The 18905-nt window shown below is 42.1% G+C and overlaps 1 protein-coding gene across 2 annotated transcripts in view; it reads right to left on the minus strand.

The window, feature by feature from the left end:
• Positions 1-18905, minus strand: part of ALDH1L2 (aldehyde dehydrogenase 1 family member L2) — a 244522-nt gene that overhangs the window by 56969 nt on the left and 168648 nt on the right. For both annotated transcript variants that reach the window (XM_069229012.1, XM_069229011.1), the window contains 5 exons: positions 15557-15707; positions 12962-13032; positions 12151-12256; positions 10199-10286; positions 6436-6529 (listed from right to left, as the gene is read on the minus strand). In XM_069229012.1, the coding sequence (XP_069085113.1) occupies positions 6436-6529; positions 10199-10286; positions 12151-12256; positions 12962-13032; positions 15557-15707 (510 nt within the window). The remainder of the gene's footprint in view (positions 1-6435; positions 6530-10198; positions 10287-12150; positions 12257-12961; positions 13033-15556; positions 15708-18905) is intronic.

The raw sequence follows: 18905 nt of genomic DNA on the forward strand, positions 1-18905 counted from the left end.
TCCTACAGGCATGGAATATGACTGAATCTGCACTGCATACAGTCATTGCTCAGATAATATATATATTCACTAAAAATAAAAAAGGCTACAAAGAGGTTATTGTTAGGTTGATGTTTTACCCACACAATAGAACCATAGAAATTCAGCAGTTATAGTTATACTTATGTTAAGAAACTATAACTCGTGGCCTAAAGTTTCTTTACGGCACAGGTTATAGTTTCTTCAGATAAGTATAACTATAGCTGCTGAATTTCTATGGTTTTGTGTGGGTAAAACGTCAACCTAACTATAATGACTCTATAACCTTTGTTTTTCTCAGGGAATTTCTCAGTTTTTTCAATGTAAAGTAATATCTAATTACCGTACGCTGATACAATCACAGCCGCGCACAAAGGCCATGTGCTGCTGGGGTTGGCCGCAGGGCCAGGCCTGCGGCAAAACCCTCGGCATGTACCCAAGCCCTCAACATGCACCCAAACCTACGCAGCACATGGCTTTTGGGTGTGCGCAGTGAGGATTTTATGTGTGAATGGGTGTATTTTTTTTTTAGTCTGCTTTGGATCCACGGATCCATCGCAGATTTTCACTGGGGTTGGTTGGTCGCACTGAGCCCCACAGTAGACCCAGCGGTGCAGCCCAAAAAAATGTAACAATTGGGTGGATGGGACCCTTCCATCTGTCGTACTGGGTCAGGATACCTGTATCCTGACCCCTTATGTCATTTTTTCTTCCTCCACCCAGCTGATATGAGAAACAAAATGGCGACCACAACTTTCCTCGCACATTGCGGCAATCAGGACTCTGCTTTTCCCCAGGATCCGCGGATGCATCTGCAGTGGATATGCGTCCCTAGATATCTATGTTTCTTTTTTCCTTTAATAAGTCCAAAAGTACTGAACAGATTTACACCAATTAAAATACGAGATCTTTCTGGACCAAGATCTAGCTTTCTGCCAAAGTTGGTGTAATTCCGTCCAGGGGTTCAGGCTGTTAGTAGTGTTTGAAATCCCTATGAGAAATTGCATGGAGAAAACATGTTTTGGGACCCCACTTTTTCTCACCCCACCAGCCCCATTGACAGATCACCCTAAAACTTCCCAGACAGCCGCTAAAGTGAGAGGAAAGCTAGTTTTGAATTTTTTTTGAAGATTTGTCACACAGCGCCAAAGTTATTAGCAAAATAATAAACTATTTTCCTATGGCATTGCCTGTAGGAAAATATATATTTTTTTATTATGCAAAGGTGCTGATTAATTACACAAACTTATGGGTATGGTGGGCTCACTACTTCAAAGGGAAAAAATCTAACATGAAAAAGTGTTCACTCCCCATAAAAATATAATATATATTTAAGGGGGTTCTAAATTACATTCTATAGAATTTATTTAAAAAAAGTATGTGTTTGGTGCTCCTACGTCAGTGACTCGTGATGCAGTGGCTGCAATGTAGTGGCTCAAGATGTTGCTGTATGCCATGTAATGACATATAACCCACCTGACACCTTCACCAGGATATTGCAGCCATTGGAGGAAAATGTGGGTTCCTCTTATGTTTCTCAAGGAAATAGCCACATCTTCCCACTCTCACCTTACACAACTTGCACATCTGCATGCAGTCTATTATTTCTGCAACAGGTCAAGATGTGAACAAGCAAGAAATTTTCTCTGACATGCGGTAGACGCAATTTGGATGATGGCACCTTCTTTCACATTGCTTGGAAGTGCCTGCTCATTTAAACATTTTGGGGTACAATTTTTGAATCCCTTTCAGAAGTCTGTGGGTAAATGATTCCTCCTTCACCTAAACCTGTACTTCTGCATATACCCAAGGGTATCAAAGGCAACAAGCACTGTAAGGTCTTGGTGGACCAGAGTCTGGTGCTGGCTCAGAGATATATCATACAACACTGGAGAGGCAGCAATACTTCCACTGTCAATGGTTACATATGTGGCATAAACAAATGCATGTTCCTTTAAAGATCTCTCTTCAAGTCCCACTGGAATCAGCAGAACATCTGGGAGCCATGGCAAAGAACATTTTTAGTCAACCCAGGTCCTATGAATGAATGAATAATGCTTATATAGCGCACAGCTACTCATAGAATGTCCCAGTGCTCCAGGTAAGATCAGGGTAGGCCGCGGAAGCGCAAATCCGCTCACTGTTGCTCAAACAAAAATGTTTTCAGCTCCTTCCTAAATATCACCCTACAATTAACCAGTCTAAGGTGTGTGGGCAAAAGATTCCAAGCTCTAGGAGCCAGGACAGAGAAGGAAAAGCCTCCCTGACAGTGTTTTTTGATGCGTGGGACCTTGAGTAAGCTCGCAGAGCTAGAGCGCAGAGGCAGAGACGCATGATATTCCAACATCCTCTCGCAAAGGTGCTTTGGTCCCTGATTATGAATACTCTGTTGGGTCAAAGTCAGTGCCTTAAACATAATACGCTGCCTCCCCGGTAACCAGTGTAATTTTTCTCAAAGCGGAGACACCCTGGTGCACTTAGGGATTTTGAACAGTAGGTGAACCGCCGTATTCTGAATAACCTGTAATCAGTTTAACAAGTAGTCAGGCAGACCGAAGTAACGGGCACTGGAATAATTTAGTCTGGATAAAATCAATGTTCTCACTACCATCACCTGGGCTTCATGTGGGAGGTAATGTAAACATTCCTTCAGCATCTGCCTAATCCAACAGCATGACTTCACTACAGCTGGTACTTGAGCCCTAAAGGAGAGCAGAGTGTCAAAAAGAACCCCTAAGTTTCTTGCAGATATTGTTGTGGGGAGGGGGATGGAGCATGCACTGGCCATGCTCCCGTCCAACTAAGGGTTGGATCTCGGCCAAATAATAGCATCTCCGTCTTATCTGGGTTACACTGAAATTTATTAACTTTCAATCAGTGCAGCACCGCCATCATGCAGCCTGAAAAAGCGTCTTTCGCCTCATCAGAGTGACCATCATATGTGAACAAAAGTTGGGTGTCATCACTGTATGATATAACTTTGATATTACAAGATTCCACCACCACAGCTGGGGGTAGGGAAAGGAGGGGGATTAAGATATTTAAAAAATTGGGACTAAGGGAAGAATCCTGTGGCCCTTAAACTCAAATGCATATGGTTTCATCCACACAACCTGTTCCCAGTTAGCCAGAAGTGACCTCAATCAATCAAAAACCGTGCCAGTCACCCACAGATGTTTTTGCCTGAGCACCAAGATGTCATGGTCAACTGTATCAAATGCAACTAACAGATCTAACAGCACCAGAGCAACATTAAGACCAAAGTCCAAATGGAATCGAATGGACTCGGAGATTTCAAGTAAGGCTGTTTCCATGCTGTGACGGGCTCTAAACCCAGATTGAGACGGGTGAAGCAGGTTATTGTCTTTCAGGAAAGTGGTAAGCTGTGAATTCACCAATCTTTCCAGGGCCTTTGCCACCACTGGCAATAGTAACTCCTTGTTCGCAGTGGCCTTTTTAAGAAGAGAGATGACATTGGCCCATTTACATTCCTTTGGGAAAATCCCTTCCCAGATACAGGCCTCAAATATCAGATGATAAACCGGGCCGATGATATCAGCAACAGATTTCAGGATATGATGGGGAATCGGATCCGAGTGTGCACCCGATTTAAGTGGGAAAAGGCAAACACCACCTCTGCTACAGAGGGCACCAAAAATGTAGACAATCTGGGACCCCCATGCTTAACAGCATCCCACATTGCTTTCAAATATACTGGACAACCGAAGGGAGTCATATGTCCTATGATAATCCCTCTCAATAGAACTATATTGGTCATGTTGTACATGCTTTACCTTCCCATACATTCTCTATTTCAGCACTGTTAGTGCAACAAGTATAGTAAAAATGACTATTCTCATCTCTTGTAATGAAATGTATTTAGTGAAACTAAAGGTTATTACGTGTTACCAATGTTCACCTCATTTGGATGGGTGTCTGTAGTTTTAAAATGCTTATATATCAATTCATGAAAGAGAACACTATTTTGGATTAAAATCTCGAAACGAGGATGCAGAGTTTCAGACATATAATTCACAAACATTTGATGTTATGTGTTTGAGTGATATGAAGAAGTGAGCAGTGATTGTTTAAAGCAAGAGCAAAGCAAAACATTAGGAATTACACTTCCTCCAATTAGAATAAAACAATAAATATTTTTAAATGTTTATTAGAACCACAAGTGTTGGACTTGGCCTTTTTGCAGGGTCATTCTCAAACATCTTACCTTTGACCTCCATTTTCTGTTGAATTTGTTTTTGTTGGTTTAGGACTCTGTGCACTTTACCAGTGCTAACCAGTGCTAGAGTGTTTGTCATGGCTCCTGAAAATGTTAGAACTGTCTTCAACTCAATTGGTATACTTAATTTTGCTGTAGGTCCCTAGTAAACCGGCACTACCTGTGGTCAGGGCCTGTAAATTAAATGCTACTAGTGGGTGTCCAGCACTGGTTGTGCCACCCACTTAGCACCTTAACCATGTCTCAGACCTGCCACTGTAGAGCTTGTGTGTGCAATTCAAACTGCCATTTCGACCTGGAACAATAAACCTTTTACCAGGCCAAACCTTCCTTTTTAATACATACAGAAGTACCCTATGGTAGGCTCTGGACAGCCCAGAGGATGGAGTGCAATGTATTTACATAACAATTGACATATACTTTCATTTTTCACTACTGCAAGGCCTAGCTCTCCCATAGGAAAACACTGGAGTTACCTTGTTACGTTTTATAAGTGTAATGTCCAAATGAGAAGAGAAAAGAGATTCATGTTTGGTGTCTCTTGAATCACAATTTAAAATACTAACTTATGATGGTCCAATTTTAAATTGCAATTCTGAAAATTCAGCTTTTAGAAAGTTGGCATTTTCTTGCCTTTCCCTTTTAGTGTCTGCTTCCCATCTCTGGGTCACATGACCAAGTAGTGACCTTCAAGTCCTGGTTCCTTGGTGTGGCTAAGCACTCTTAAAATCAAACTTTTGGGCTCATTGTGAATGCAAATAGACTCATTTGCATCAGAACCGTGCCATTTGCACGGAAACTCAGTGCGAGCCTATCTCTTTGCACAGCAAGCATTGATTGCCTGCGGAGAACTTCTAAGGCAAAGCTCCAGCCTGGCTGTCTTCTACACCCAGCCTGCTCTTTGCGTAACGCCGACCACTCCCCGCAACGTTCTTCTTGCTTCTGCAGCCCCCTCCAGCGCAAATGGGACTCTTGGCACAAAACCTGGAAAGGCAGATCTTAAGCTGGACTAATTTGGGGCTATATCTGACCCGCGCTCCATCATAGCTGGTCTGAACTTTGGACTTTGACCCGGTCCAGAGCGACCAGATAGTGGCAGTTGGCGCTTTATGGTTTATGGCCCTATTTTTAACTTTATTCTTTAAAAATTCAGAACTATGATTATACTGATTGGATTTTTGTTGTTTTGGTCTTGTTTTATTTATTAAATTCGGCACTAATTTTCTAAGCTGGTGTAGGATCTTTTGTGTGGCGTTTTCACTGATTTACTTTTTGAAGTCATGCACACATTGCCTTAAGTTAATTGCTCTGTACAAAGGTACCGGGGGTTGCGCACAGGTTAATTTGGGGTTTGCTTCTGCCTTGCCCTGACTAGGATTGTGGCTGATGCTGGACTAGGCTCACACCCCAGTCAACCAGCAACGAAATTTCGAACAACCAGGCTGGCTAAAGAAGTTAGCTTAGGGCTGGCGCAGAAAGGTTTAAGGCTGTGGAACAGGAGTGAAAAGTATCACTTGTATTCTTTCAAACCTGGAAGTATGAACCAGATGAGCCAAAAACTCTGATACATCTACTTAGAATAGAAAAGGTTGACATTTTCTCAGTATCTTTATCTGCGAATAGTCCGGCCCTGCCATCTACACAAAATTTGGAGGATGTCTACCCAACCTATGTGCATCTGTCAAATAATATATAATCTATGATTCAATAATAAAGTAAGAGGGCTAGCCAAAATATCACAAGAACTAATATAATATAAAATATTAAAAATATCTAAAATTATAGCACTGCCATTCTCCCTGCATCAAGACTCTGATCTGTTTTTTATTATTTATACTGCCTGCTTCCAGAGGTGGTTTTCATTTGTAAATCTCTAGGGGAAAGACTACTTTTAACCCTTGTGGTTTTTGTGCCCGCACCATTTATCTCTCTTGGTCTGCCTCCAATTTCAACGTCCCTTTTTCTGCTTTATGAACTATCATTAGGCTCCCTACAGTCAGTCCCAACCTTCAACAATTTACTTACTGTGTTTCATTATTTTTTGTGACTTTTGTACATTGTGATGTTTGGGCATTAATCCTTTTGATATTTTGACATCAGATATTGTATGTGAGTAACAATAATGAACATCAAGAACATTACACACAATATCAACATATTTGCAAGTAACACTGCATCACCTTTTCATGATCTGTTTTCCAATAGGGGTCGAACCGGTGAAGCCCAGCTTACGGATGTCCGGGTGCTCTGAGAGCCGCTGTCCCACCAGGCCACCTTTGTTATCAAAGGTGAAAAACAGTCAGTATCAACATGTACATTTTCACCGACAACAACAACTCCTCATCAGCAGTAGCGGCTCGCGGGCCGTAGAGTGGGGTGGGGAGGGAACAAACATTTATTTATTATTATTTTTTTTAAATAACTTACCTCCTCCGCCACTCCTCTGTCCTCTGCTCACTGCAGGCACAAGCTCCCAGCCTGCCCTGTGCCAATCCGGACGCTGCTCAGAGAAGGCTGGGAGCTTCCATGCAGACTGGGAGCCGGTGAAGGCTGTATCCAGCCCAGCAACTATATTGCTGGGCTGGAGAGAGCCTACAGCGCATGTGTGTTTGGCCGGGCAAACACATGCACTGTGAAGGTGTACGTCACCCCCGTGGCCTCGATTCTTTCAAAGAAAACAATAATAAACAGTTTATTATTGTTTTCTTTAAAAGGTTTAGCAGCTGCCGCTGCTCGCAAGGGGGTGACACTCCTCTGCCCAAATGGAGGAGCCGCCACTGCTCATCAGAATAAGTGCCCAGAATCTACTTTTCATAATCAGAAACTATCTGGGTGCAGCAGTAGCGTAACAAAACTTGTGGGCCCCCCCGGCATAGTACATGGAGAAGCCCCCCGCCGGACTTACTCAGGAGCTCTCAGTTCCAGGTACTATACTGAGGGTGCTGAGGGGGGCCCAGGAGCTCGGCCCCCCTCGGCACCACAGGGGCTGCGGGGGCCTTTGTTACGCCACTGAGGTGCAGGTCCATACCACCAGATACAGTTCAAAATACGGTCTTTCCCAGTGTTATTTTTATGCAAACAGCTTTCAACAAAGCATAATCAACGCATTTGTTTCATGATATAAAATTAGCAACAATATTTGTGAGACGTGTTTTGGATGCTGCAAATCATACCTTTTAAATGTTTTTTCATGTTATTCTATGTTATTAGTCAGTGCTTAATGTGTTAAATAAAAAAGTGCTGTCGCCCACATTTTGCTCAAAAGCCCACGGATGTGGTACTTCTGAATGCCTGGGCTGCCGAATTCCACAGCTGCCTAGTATGGTTCCACCAAATCCTCTTTTGTCCACCATCAAACACCACCTGCCCCTTTAACTCACTCTAGCAGGTTATTTTTTCCTCCCTTTTCACTTTGTTGCTGTTTTCATTGTTTCTCCTGCTCTTCATCCCCATTTAGTGTTTTTCTCTCTCTCTTGGTCACTCTGGGCCAAAGTATGATGAAAACAAACAAGTGCAGTCATCCAAAAATGAGTGCTGCTGGGCCCCGCCTTCCACCACTGCTCAAATTAAGCATGATTACTGGTATTTCTAATAATATATACCACGACCAAGTAGCTCCCTGCAACAGCACTTTAAATGCTAATAGCCAAAGCCCCAGGATAGGAAAGATTTCTGGCCTAGACTACAATGGTAAGTGTTGTGCTTGTGATCCTTGCCCCATAGGGAGTGTTTGAAATGTTAGTGGGAGAGGTGCATAATGGTATTTAAAGTGTGTATTTGTAATAACATTGTTGATGAGATCGTAGAATGTAAAGAATCTTTTAGTAGCGGGGCAGTAGGTCTACTTAAAAGCATTTTCAGAAGACTGACATTTCTAAAACACATCAGCCAGAACTTAACAGAGATCAGACTACATCACACATTTTAGGATATTCCCCCCCAAGAAAAAATTAAGAAACGAGGGCAACATAGCACACATTGGTCAATCATGATACAATTTAAATATCATTTTACTCATAGTTTTGAAGTTCTATGCCAAGCAGTCTTTAAAAATACTACTGCCATGTGGTGCAATCTAGACCACACTAGACTGTTTACATTAGTGAAAACTTGATAATACCTGAACACCCCTTTATAGAGAACATGTGGGACTCTCCATGTGGCACCGCTAAAGCAGTTGCCTGTTTACATGTTGCCAAAGTACTGCATTTACTGATAAGTCACTTTCCATACTGGCCCAATAAAACATGAATTACCTAAAATATCCCTTAGGATGAGGACCCTCTCAGAAACATGCATGCCCTAGGTCTGAATCTTTTCAAAACCCACTCAGCCTTTCATCGTTCTTAGGTAAATACAACGTATTCACGTTCTGCAGACTATTCTGTGCGTGGTGTGCATGTCTCTCCTCTGACTGCTGTTGAGTGGAGGGTTGGGGCACACATTTACCATTTCACATAAGCAACGACAAGAAAACACTTATAATAATCTCAAGGCAAGTTTTAAGAAACATCTGCATGGTTTTGAAAAGTTCCCACAGTCTTCTGAAAGCTTTGTAACAAAGCACAGCGGACAAAAAGTGTTTTATGCCAAAAAACCTCTTTTCAATGACGTAGTTCTCTTTAAGGCAGTACTGTTCATGCTGTTCCCTAATGTACGCAAGTCGCTTGCAATCTGAAATGTAAGTTATAATTTGTATGGTTATTTACTTTGTGTTAGATTGTTTGCTCTAGGAGACTGATGAGGAAATGCCAAATGAGGACATTTTGTTACTTCCAACAAAGAGCAGTGGCGGTAAAACATCAAATTGAAAATAGGTGAGTTATTGGAGTGGCAAGAGTTTACTTTATTTTTCATTATAAAATGTACTCACTTCTGTTGTATATGGAATGTTTATCTGGGAGCACAGCAGCTCATTCAGAATGAGTTACTCGCCGGTGTTAGGTTTGCTTCTGTTAGCTCTTTGGTGCTACCTCTCCTCATTTGTATGTGCACAGCATATCCATCTAATTTGCATACATTATGTGACAACAGCTTGTACCCAGGTATACTAAGGCTAAAGTATTTCATGTGCCTTAGCTCACTTTTAATTTGTTGCCTCCACTTTGGGAGAGATGGGGCTAGCCAGGAGATACAGAGGTATCAACAGTGTGTCTAAGACTGTGGAAAATCATGCTTCTCACAAAAGCCTGCGGAATTAAGATACCACGAGTAGCAGTATTTTGAATCTGTGGAAAAACCTAATGAGATACTTTAGCATCATAAGGGAAAAGGAGTTCTTGTAACAACGCCTAGTGGTAGTCAATAGTAGATATCGGATTTGAGTTGCTGATGCATGGTAAACATGTGTGCCGCTCTTCAATTGATGATAAAAGGAGCTCTCACAATACTTTACTTTTGGCAAGAGCAAAGGCTGGAAGCAATTTAAATCCCAGATGTTATGCACTAGTCATTGGACAAGGGAAATGACACATGGAGTCAAAGGGCTCCTGTTTGTCATACTCTATCAAATATTGAGAACATTGCAAAAAAGGCTTATCAATGAGTCCCAACCTTTCAGAACAGATGGCAGACTGAGGTAGTGAATGCTTTGAACAATTAAAAGTTTGGTCTTAAATCTTCATAACTTGTGAAGCGCTTTTACACATTTTTTTAATAACTTGGAATATGATAATAGCAATAACTAGGTTTTCATAAAGTGCTTGCTTCTGCAGTTTGTTGATATATCTGCGTATTTCTTTATTGATGTGGCAATCAAACAGACAACCATAACTACAAGGCATCCTTCGCAAGACTGTGAACCACCTTGCGCTTAAGCAATTTTGACTTGTAGTACCTCTACTAGGCTTAGCTAACTGAAATCTTTTATTTATTGTCACAACACCAACATATATGATTAAGTCTCCCACACTAGTAAACCTGAGGATCTATTGATAAACCTACCTGAACCGGGCAAAATATTAATAACACCCCTGGGAATCCCAGCTTTTACTGTAAGTTCTGCAAACTTCAAGGCTGTCAGTGGAGTAACCTAGGTGTAAATACAACAAAAGGAACAACAGTTACATTTATGCACAGCTGTGCAGATCGAGTGCGAGTTAAATGCCCTTTATCTTCTGAATTGTTTTCTCTGCAGCCATATTTCTGTAGCTCTCACACAATACCATACCACATAATGCAGCTCAAACAGTGTTTTCTGCACGTAGATGGGTGGACGCAGAACACAACTATGGAGGCTTTTGGGAAAATATGAGTAACTTGGCTTACTGGGAGATCTGTAGCACATTCAAGGCATTTTTTACAAGGCATCTACAACTAGATATATGACAGATTTGTTCTAATTGGGCACAAAGCGTAGAGTAGACACTTTGGGACTCGGCAAATGCCCAATAGCCGCCTATTGGAACACCATTCTTATGCAATTTGACAATGGCCATGCACATGACACTGAGGACTCTGGTGAATTTAATACTCCCACGCCACACCCCTAATGCACTCCCACAACAAAATACAATGGGTATCCCGTATGACTACACTTTAGTCAAATACGATTTATGTAGCACATCCAAGTTAGATTAGAACTTACTGAATGCACACATTGGATTTCGGCTTGTTTGTGGCAAACTGCTTCTGCTTCCTTATTCTATGGTCTCTGCAATTGTTAGTGTTATATTGTTCTTAAATATGTTAACATTGTCTGTCACAAGAATCCATGGCCCTGCAATCTGACTACATAGTCACAGTGTTATTATAATCTGACTGATACTCAATGACCTGCATTATCTATTACACCATACAGGCTGTATTCCTGACCTGCAAGTTAAATCGCATTGTTATAAGGTTATATTATACTTGTAAACTGTATCCAGAGTTGTATATTCTAAAATACCAACAAAGAGATCCAAGCAAAAAATAGGGTGTTCTAATATAAATATTTTTTCAGTATAAGGCCCTGCACCATATTAAAGTAAAGAATTACAGTGAGAGATATGTGGAAATATGACATTATGACTATATGCAGAAGTGAGGGGGGTTAAAGTAGGCAAAAACATTAATTCTTTCAGGCATGAGATTTCAACTGAAGAAAAATAGGTTACATTTGGGACAGAGGTGATACAGAAGATTACTCAGTGATTTTAAGCCTTGATCTCTCAAACCTCTAAAAATGTACTTTCCCACTCACAGATCACTCACTATTCATTTTTGTAAAATGAGGCGGTAACTACCAACATCTCTATGAATGTGGTAGAAACATCAGCTTCCCCCAGAGCTATGAGGTGTGTCCACAAATGCAGTGGTTGCTGCAGCAAATCTCTAGGGGAGGGGTGAGGGGGTACAGAATAAAAAATAACTTTAAAAAATAGTTACTTCTTCCCGTCGCCGCTGCCACCTGCCGCCAGCCTCGATTCTCTTCTGGTGTCCCAGCATTCAGTGGTACACCAGCACAGGCACCTCAGCAATCCTAGCACTACTTTCATGCTAAAGCTAGCATGAAAGCAGCATCAGGATTGGTCTGAGCAGCTTGGACTGCCACTCAGACACAACCCTGGGTTCTGTGCAGTTTAACACAGCTGGGCTGGAGAAACCTAAGTGAGCATGTGTGTTTGGCTGGCCCGAGTCAGCTGGCCAAACACACATGCGCACTTAGGGTGAAATGTCTTCTCCTCCCCCTCCCACTTCTTGTGGCCCAGCCTGTTCCTCCCGTCACATGCAGCTGGCTGAGCCAGTAGCTGAAAAATAAAACGATAAACAAATATCGTTTTATCTTTCAGGTCCTGGCTTAGCCAGGGGGACGAGGCTCCATCGCCATTGCGAAGGAGCCGCCCCTGCACAAAAGTACCCTCCCTACCCCTTCAAATTCACTTAAAAGCATGAACAGAAGATTCTTGAGTTACCTGTGCTGGCTTTAAAACTAGTGTGTTGCCAGCAGCCAGGCACGCTGCACTTTTCCACGCCAGCATCATCAGTGGGTAGTTCCACGGAATGACAATTGCACAAACACTGAAATGGAGAAAGAAAAGAACACGTTTTACTGTCAACATTAAACTGAGTTACTGTGCTGCTGTCACAATCTGCATGAAAAGGTCTACTACTTGGCCATGCTGGGTTTTGATCATGGTCACTAGAAAGGGGAGAGGAGACGTCCAGCTTCATTAAGTCCAGACCAAACATGACAACACTCGACTTAGGGGGACCAGGCGCCCCTGATTTGCCAGGATAGTCCCAGTTTTTCACCAGCTCTCCCGGCAGATTTCATCAAATTCGGCTCATGTTTCAGTTTTAGGAAGGGGTCGACAGAAAACAGTGAGAGGCACTTTTTTGGATGTTCTAAAGGTGTTCTTGTTAGCAACTGTTATAATAATTAAAAGGTACGGCGCTGACTTTAAAAATGACATTTTTTTCTTATGTTGATGAGAGCTGTCATTCCATGCCGCTCTGTGGATGTAAAATTGTAGTCCTACATCCCGGTTTTTGGTTCTCAAGATCTGGTCACCTTAAGTCTCGACTTAAACTTTTAAAAATGTTATTTTCGGGTTCCGATAAGCTGTAGCTGCAGTTATCAAGATCAGGATTAACTAATACGAAATACATACACTTCAGGGCATACATACATACATACATAATACATACACTTCAGAGCATAGGTGGAGTGTGCTAGCATATATTTTGTAACCACAAACATTAAGGTAATGAGCAGAGTCTTACCCTATTGGCTCTTTCTTGGTAAATGTGAGGTTACGATTGGGACGGGCCTGGTTAATTGGGATTGTGGAACCCTAAAAAAATAGACAATTACTAAAAAAGAACTAAGAGAATAATCTGAAATTTACATTAATGATTGAATCGTTAAAAGAAAAGCTCTATTTTCAGCTTTTAAATATAAATACAAATGCTTAAGACTGGAGCACGCCATTTTCCCAGGAACTCAAAACCAAACAGTAATATACCATGTTATCACCAGGCACTGATATCTCTGCGGCATATGGTGCAGTTCAACCAAAACACATAGAAGTTCATCGAAAATAAATTCAGTTGAATTGTCTAATATAACTGATTGGAATTAATGCAATTTATGTCCCTATCCGCTGATATCACAGTGGTATTTACCGTCAGTGTTTTTACTGACATTGGTGGAAATAAAATCTCGTGGTCAAAAATAAATACCATCTGCACCAAAGACATAGAAGTTGGTAAGTTTACTGCGAAGGTTTGAGAGAAGGGCAGCTTGGAAGTTCACAATCTAAGCGCGCAGTAATAGAATTGATGGGTATCTTCAGTAACAGTTTTATGTAATTTTGATGAATTCTCAAAATGACGACATCAGATTACTGCTGTAAGAACTGCCAAAATGGAGAAAGTAATTTCCACAAAATCGGAATGATTTTTGTGGAAAAGATATTCCAAACCCGGGTTGGAATCTCAGATCAAATACATACATACAAAGTAAAAACTTCTTACAGTTCCTACAATATACGAATGTAAGAACAATTATTGTCTTTGAAAAAAAGGGCAAAAGGGTAAAGGGACAAAGACCATTCCTACTGCAGTAGTATTTTTACTTTAGCTAATGAGGCCTAGAGAATAAAACAAAAGGAGTCCGTTAGTAAGAACAAAAGCAAGAAAAAGAAGGGGAAAGATCTCGCGAGCATTGCGGGGATCGGAAGTGGTAAGCGGGGGTTGGGAATGTTAACACAGAGCAATGGAGTAAGGGAGAACAAGGAGGAGGTAGAAGCATAGGAAGGGGTTTAACAATGAGGAAATGGGAGGTAGGGCTTGTTTCAGGGGGGTGGGGGGCGGAAGACGGGGAAACACCTGTGGGAAAAAGAGAGATGACTGGTGGCCGAACAAATAAACAGGAAAAACTAAACTGTGCTTTGGATTTTTTTTGCCCCAAAGGACATCCACCAGGTTGGTTTTGTCAACCTGGTGAATGCCACACATGGTGAAAAATGTGTGGAAATCGGTTGGATGACAACAGGTTATAGGAACCAGTTTCTTTAGTTTTTCTTTATGCCAGTTGCACATACAGCCAGCAGGAACATCACTGCCACCCAAAATACTGAAGGGTATCCCAGTGCTTGATGGAGGAGCAGGCATTCAACAGTGACAATTCAACTTCATCAGGGGTGACAAAGTGTGCAGAGATTCAAGGTTGGTGTGCTGTGTAAAATGTCACAGGTGGTTAGTGAGAAACAAACAAGGTTGCATTAGTGACATCCGTTTGTTTGAATGGTAGTTTGGGAGCAGGAATCCAGTCACTATAAGGCTTCTTTGTGCTCAAGTTATTTTATGTATTTTCTAAAAGAAAGGCTAACAACCAGCTAGAACAGTTGTTAGAGCTAGCTCCCAATGTCACTGATGATACCCCCTCACCCAAGAGAGTTGTGCCTGTGTCTTTGAGACAGTGTAGATAGGACCTCCAAACGACCCACAACACTGGACACCACTCACTTCAGATTAGTTCTAAAGACCCTGGCTGCATCCTCTTGGGTAAAAAGAGAAAAGTGAGACCAACTTCCTCCTTGCAGAGCGGATGTCCCATAGGCAGCGCTGACACAACCCGAAATTGATGGAGAAGGCGTAGAGGTCACCTCACCTCTGAGAATACGCTGTAAAGCCAGGACCATGCACAGGGTCTCTGCAGCCTGGAGGAGCCCAGGAGGAAAGGGGAACTTTGTCAGCTGATAAATTCAATTTCCCTTCAAGGCTATGGACGGGTCCTCCTCCACAAGAATGGACTGAACAACCCAACAGGACTTTAAATCCCTGGCTCGTTAGGGGGTTGTACTCTCAGCCCTCATTCTGCTGAAAACCACATGCTCAGAGTGGAAGGCATGTCTTTCAAGCATATCCACCCTAGCTTACCATACACCTGTTCTCGCTGCTTGACGGAAAGTGGTTCTTGATAACAAATTCTTTTGATGTCGACATACGATAAACATAACTAGAACACGGCAGAGTAGAAGTTCCTCCTTATTTAAGTCTAACGATAACAATCTACTGCTTGTTTAAATAACTATATTTTAGCTATGTACTACAATGCCCAGTTACAAATATTTGTCAGAGGGCAATTAGTACATATCAATAAAACAGGGTACTGTATAAGCATAGTGATTAGGACGAAATGCATAATTTCATAATTTCCATCTGACGTTAACGATGCCTGACAAAATGGGCAGGCGAGTTAAGTCACATGGGGAGTTGGACCGAGCTCAATAAAACGAGGTCCCCTGTAACACCTGTTGGTTACAGTGCTGCCAAAAAGCAACACCGGCAGCACTAGCCCTGTATTCACCTTACCTGAATTTTGTCACACCATCCAGCAAAGTATCTGAAGGTCTGCACAGACATTCCCACATGCGTCTTCAGTGCCAGCGTGTACACCGCTCCCGAGTCTATGGCTTCAATTGTTGCCAGCTCCTCTTGGTGCTCTTCCATGAGGTCGGCAAGTCTTTGTGGACAACAGGAACATGCAGAAGGAAAAAACAGCAGGCATTTACTTCAGAGTGATACATACAGGGAGTGCAGAATTATTAGGCAAATTAGTATTTTGACCACATCATCCTCTTTATGCATGTTGTCTTACTCCAAGCTGTATAGGCTCGAAAGCCTACTACCAATTAAGCATATTAGGTGATGTGCATCTCTGTAATGAGAAGGGGTGTGGTCTAATGACATCAACACCCTATATCAGGTGTGCATAATTATTAGGCAACTTCCTTTCCTTTGGCAAAATGGGTCAAAAGAAGGACTTGACAGGCTCAGAAAAGTCAAAAATAGTGAAATATCTTGCAGAGGGATGCAGCACTCTTAAAATTGCAAAGCTTCTGAAGCGTGATCATCGAACAATCAAGCGTTTCATTCAAAATAGTCAACAGGGTCGCAAGAAGCGTGTGGAAAAACCAAGGCGCAAAATAACTGCCCATGAACTGAGAAAAGTCAAGCGTGCAGCTGCCACGATGCCACTTGTCACCAGTTTGGCCGTATTTCAGAGCTGCAACATCACTGGAGTGCCCAAAAGCACAAGGTGTGCAATACTCAGAGACATGGCCAAGGTAAGAAAGGCTGAAAGACGACCACCACTGAACAAGACACACAAGCTGAAACGTCAAGACTGGGCCAAGAAATATCTCAAGACTGATTTTTCTAAGGTTTTATGGACTGATGAAATGAGAGTGAGTCTTGATGGGCCAGATGGATGGGCCCGTGGCTGGATTGGTAAAGGGCAGAGAGCTCCAGTCCGACTCAGACGCCAGCAAGGTGGAGGTGGAGTACTGGTTTGGGCTGGTATCATCAAAGATGAGCTTGTGGGGCCTTTTCGGGTTGAGGATGGAGTCAAGCTCAACTCCCAGTCCTACTGCTAGTTCCTGGAAGACACCTTCTTCAAGCAGTGGTACAGGAAGAAGTCTGCATCCTTCAAGAAAAACATGATTTTCATGCAGGACAATGCTCCATCACACGCGTCCAAGTACTCCACAGCGTGGCTGGCAAGAAAGGGTATAAAAGAAGGAAATCTAATGACATGGCCTCCTTGTTCACCTGATCTGAACCCCATTGAGAACCTGTGGTCCATCATCAAATGTGAGATTTACAAGGAGGGAAAACAGTACACCTCTCTGAACAGTGTCTGGGAGGCTGTGGTTGCTGCTGCACGCAATGTTGATGGTGAACAGATCAAAACACTGACAGAATCCATGGATGGCAGGCTTTTGAGTGTCCTTGCAAAGAAAGGTGGCTATATTGGTCACTGATTTGTTTTTGTTTTGTTTTTGAATGTCAGAAATGTATATTTGTGAATGTTGAGATGTTATATTGGTTTCACTGGTAATAATAAATAATTGAAATGGGTATATATTTTTTTTTGTTAAGTTGCCTAATAATTATGCACAGTAATAGTCACCTGCACACACAGATATCCCCTAACATAGCTAAAACTAAAAACAAACTACAAACTACTTCCAAAAATATTCAGCTTTGATATTAATTAGTTTTTTGGGTTCATTGAGAACATGGTTGTTGTTCAATAATAAAATTAATCCTCAAAAATACTACTTGCCTTATAATTCTGCACTCCCTGTATTGATCTAGGCAGCATAAAACTGACTGGTGAGAAAGTCAGCGTGAATATGAATCGCTGATGAATACTCAGGGCGCACTACATTCCATGACGTTTTTTGCTTGTGTAATGCCAATTCAGATTCGGGAGAATCATACCAAGATCAGTCATGTCCATCCAAAAGTGACAATCCAGTTTGAGCAGCTATATAATGCCCCTCTGGGCAGCAACAAAAGCAACTCCAGAGGCATACCAGCTTTTCTGGCCTCTGGTGAGCTGCCTCTTAAGTTGATATGCAGCAGAACAATTACCAGGAGTTCTGATTTATTTATTTAGGCATTTCATCTAGCATATATTTTCTATCAAAGTGTGTTACCCTGAGTGGGAGCACTATACCCAGATGTGGTGCTCCGTCTCGTTGACCTACGGACTCAAGTCTTACCTCACTAATGAGGGCAACACAGTTCAAACATGTATGGGGTGCTCCTGTTTCTGTTCCCTGCACTGGTCAAAATATGTTGTGCAAGCAGTGGTTAGGTTAGCCTTCTTCTCAGCCTGTAGCATGAGAGCAAGATTCATGCCCTTTAAGGGACTTCATAATGTCTTGCTAAATTGTTTTATACCATTCTTGGTGTGTGGGGCTTCTTCCAAATTGCTGTGTTTGTTGCTAGAAGATTACTCTGGAAATACAGACTTCTTATTCTTCACATCAACCTTTGTACTCTGGTGTGCAACACAAACGCTTGCTTTACTCCATGTAGTGTGGGGAAGTGCGTTATGTTATTTTGTAGATGACCCTTCGTGATCGAATTACTGGTTTACTCATGACACAACTATATACAAAGCATTGCCCTTTACCTTTAAACATGCAAAGTGAGAAGGTTACCCCAGTGACTGAACTTTAGATTGTAGGATTGTGCTTAAATCTTGGGGCCCATAAATTGGAAAGATTGTGGCCTTACAAGACAGCATGACTATATGCCTCATTCCCAACACTCAATCGCATCTACTCTTACTGCAGCTGGAGCACGCCCGGGCCCATCTGTGCCCATCAGCGGCCGCAGAGGCTGGTCCTGACCAAGCACATTCTCTTTTCCCTTGACTTAAGTCCCCCCGAACTAATTAACCCTGGGAAACTGGAAATCTGCTGCAGCGTCATGCAGTGGTAAGAATGCCTCTCAAGCTCTACCATTGCTAGTTTGATGACTAGCGCCATAGGTGTTTGGAACATCAAAATTGTTTTGGTGGAAAAGTAGTTGAGTGCCGAACATCATGGACTTTCTGGGATTATTAGGAATGACTTTGGTAATAACTCTTTAAGGGAGATTGTAGCAACTGTTGCAATTAAAGGCTATTCCTGCATTCTGATTGAACCATTCGTGATCGAGTATTCAGATGGAAGGAGAAAGTACATTTGTTTTTACTATAGATAGAACTGTGCACCAAGATTGTGTTCTGGCCCCTTTTCTTTTTCTTTTGTACATTAATAAGCTAGAAAATACTCTGGTGACTGACGACCAAAATATCACGCAGAACTGGCTCCCGTCCTATTCCTGTGCTGTATGCCGATGAATCCGTTGATGGGCCTAAAGA

The sequence above is a fragment of the Pleurodeles waltl genome, chromosome 4_1, assembly GCF_031143425.1.
Source record: "Pleurodeles waltl isolate 20211129_DDA chromosome 4_1, aPleWal1.hap1.20221129, whole genome shotgun sequence".
In the NCBI taxonomy this organism is placed as follows: Eukaryota; Metazoa; Chordata; class Amphibia; order Caudata; family Salamandridae; genus Pleurodeles; species Pleurodeles waltl.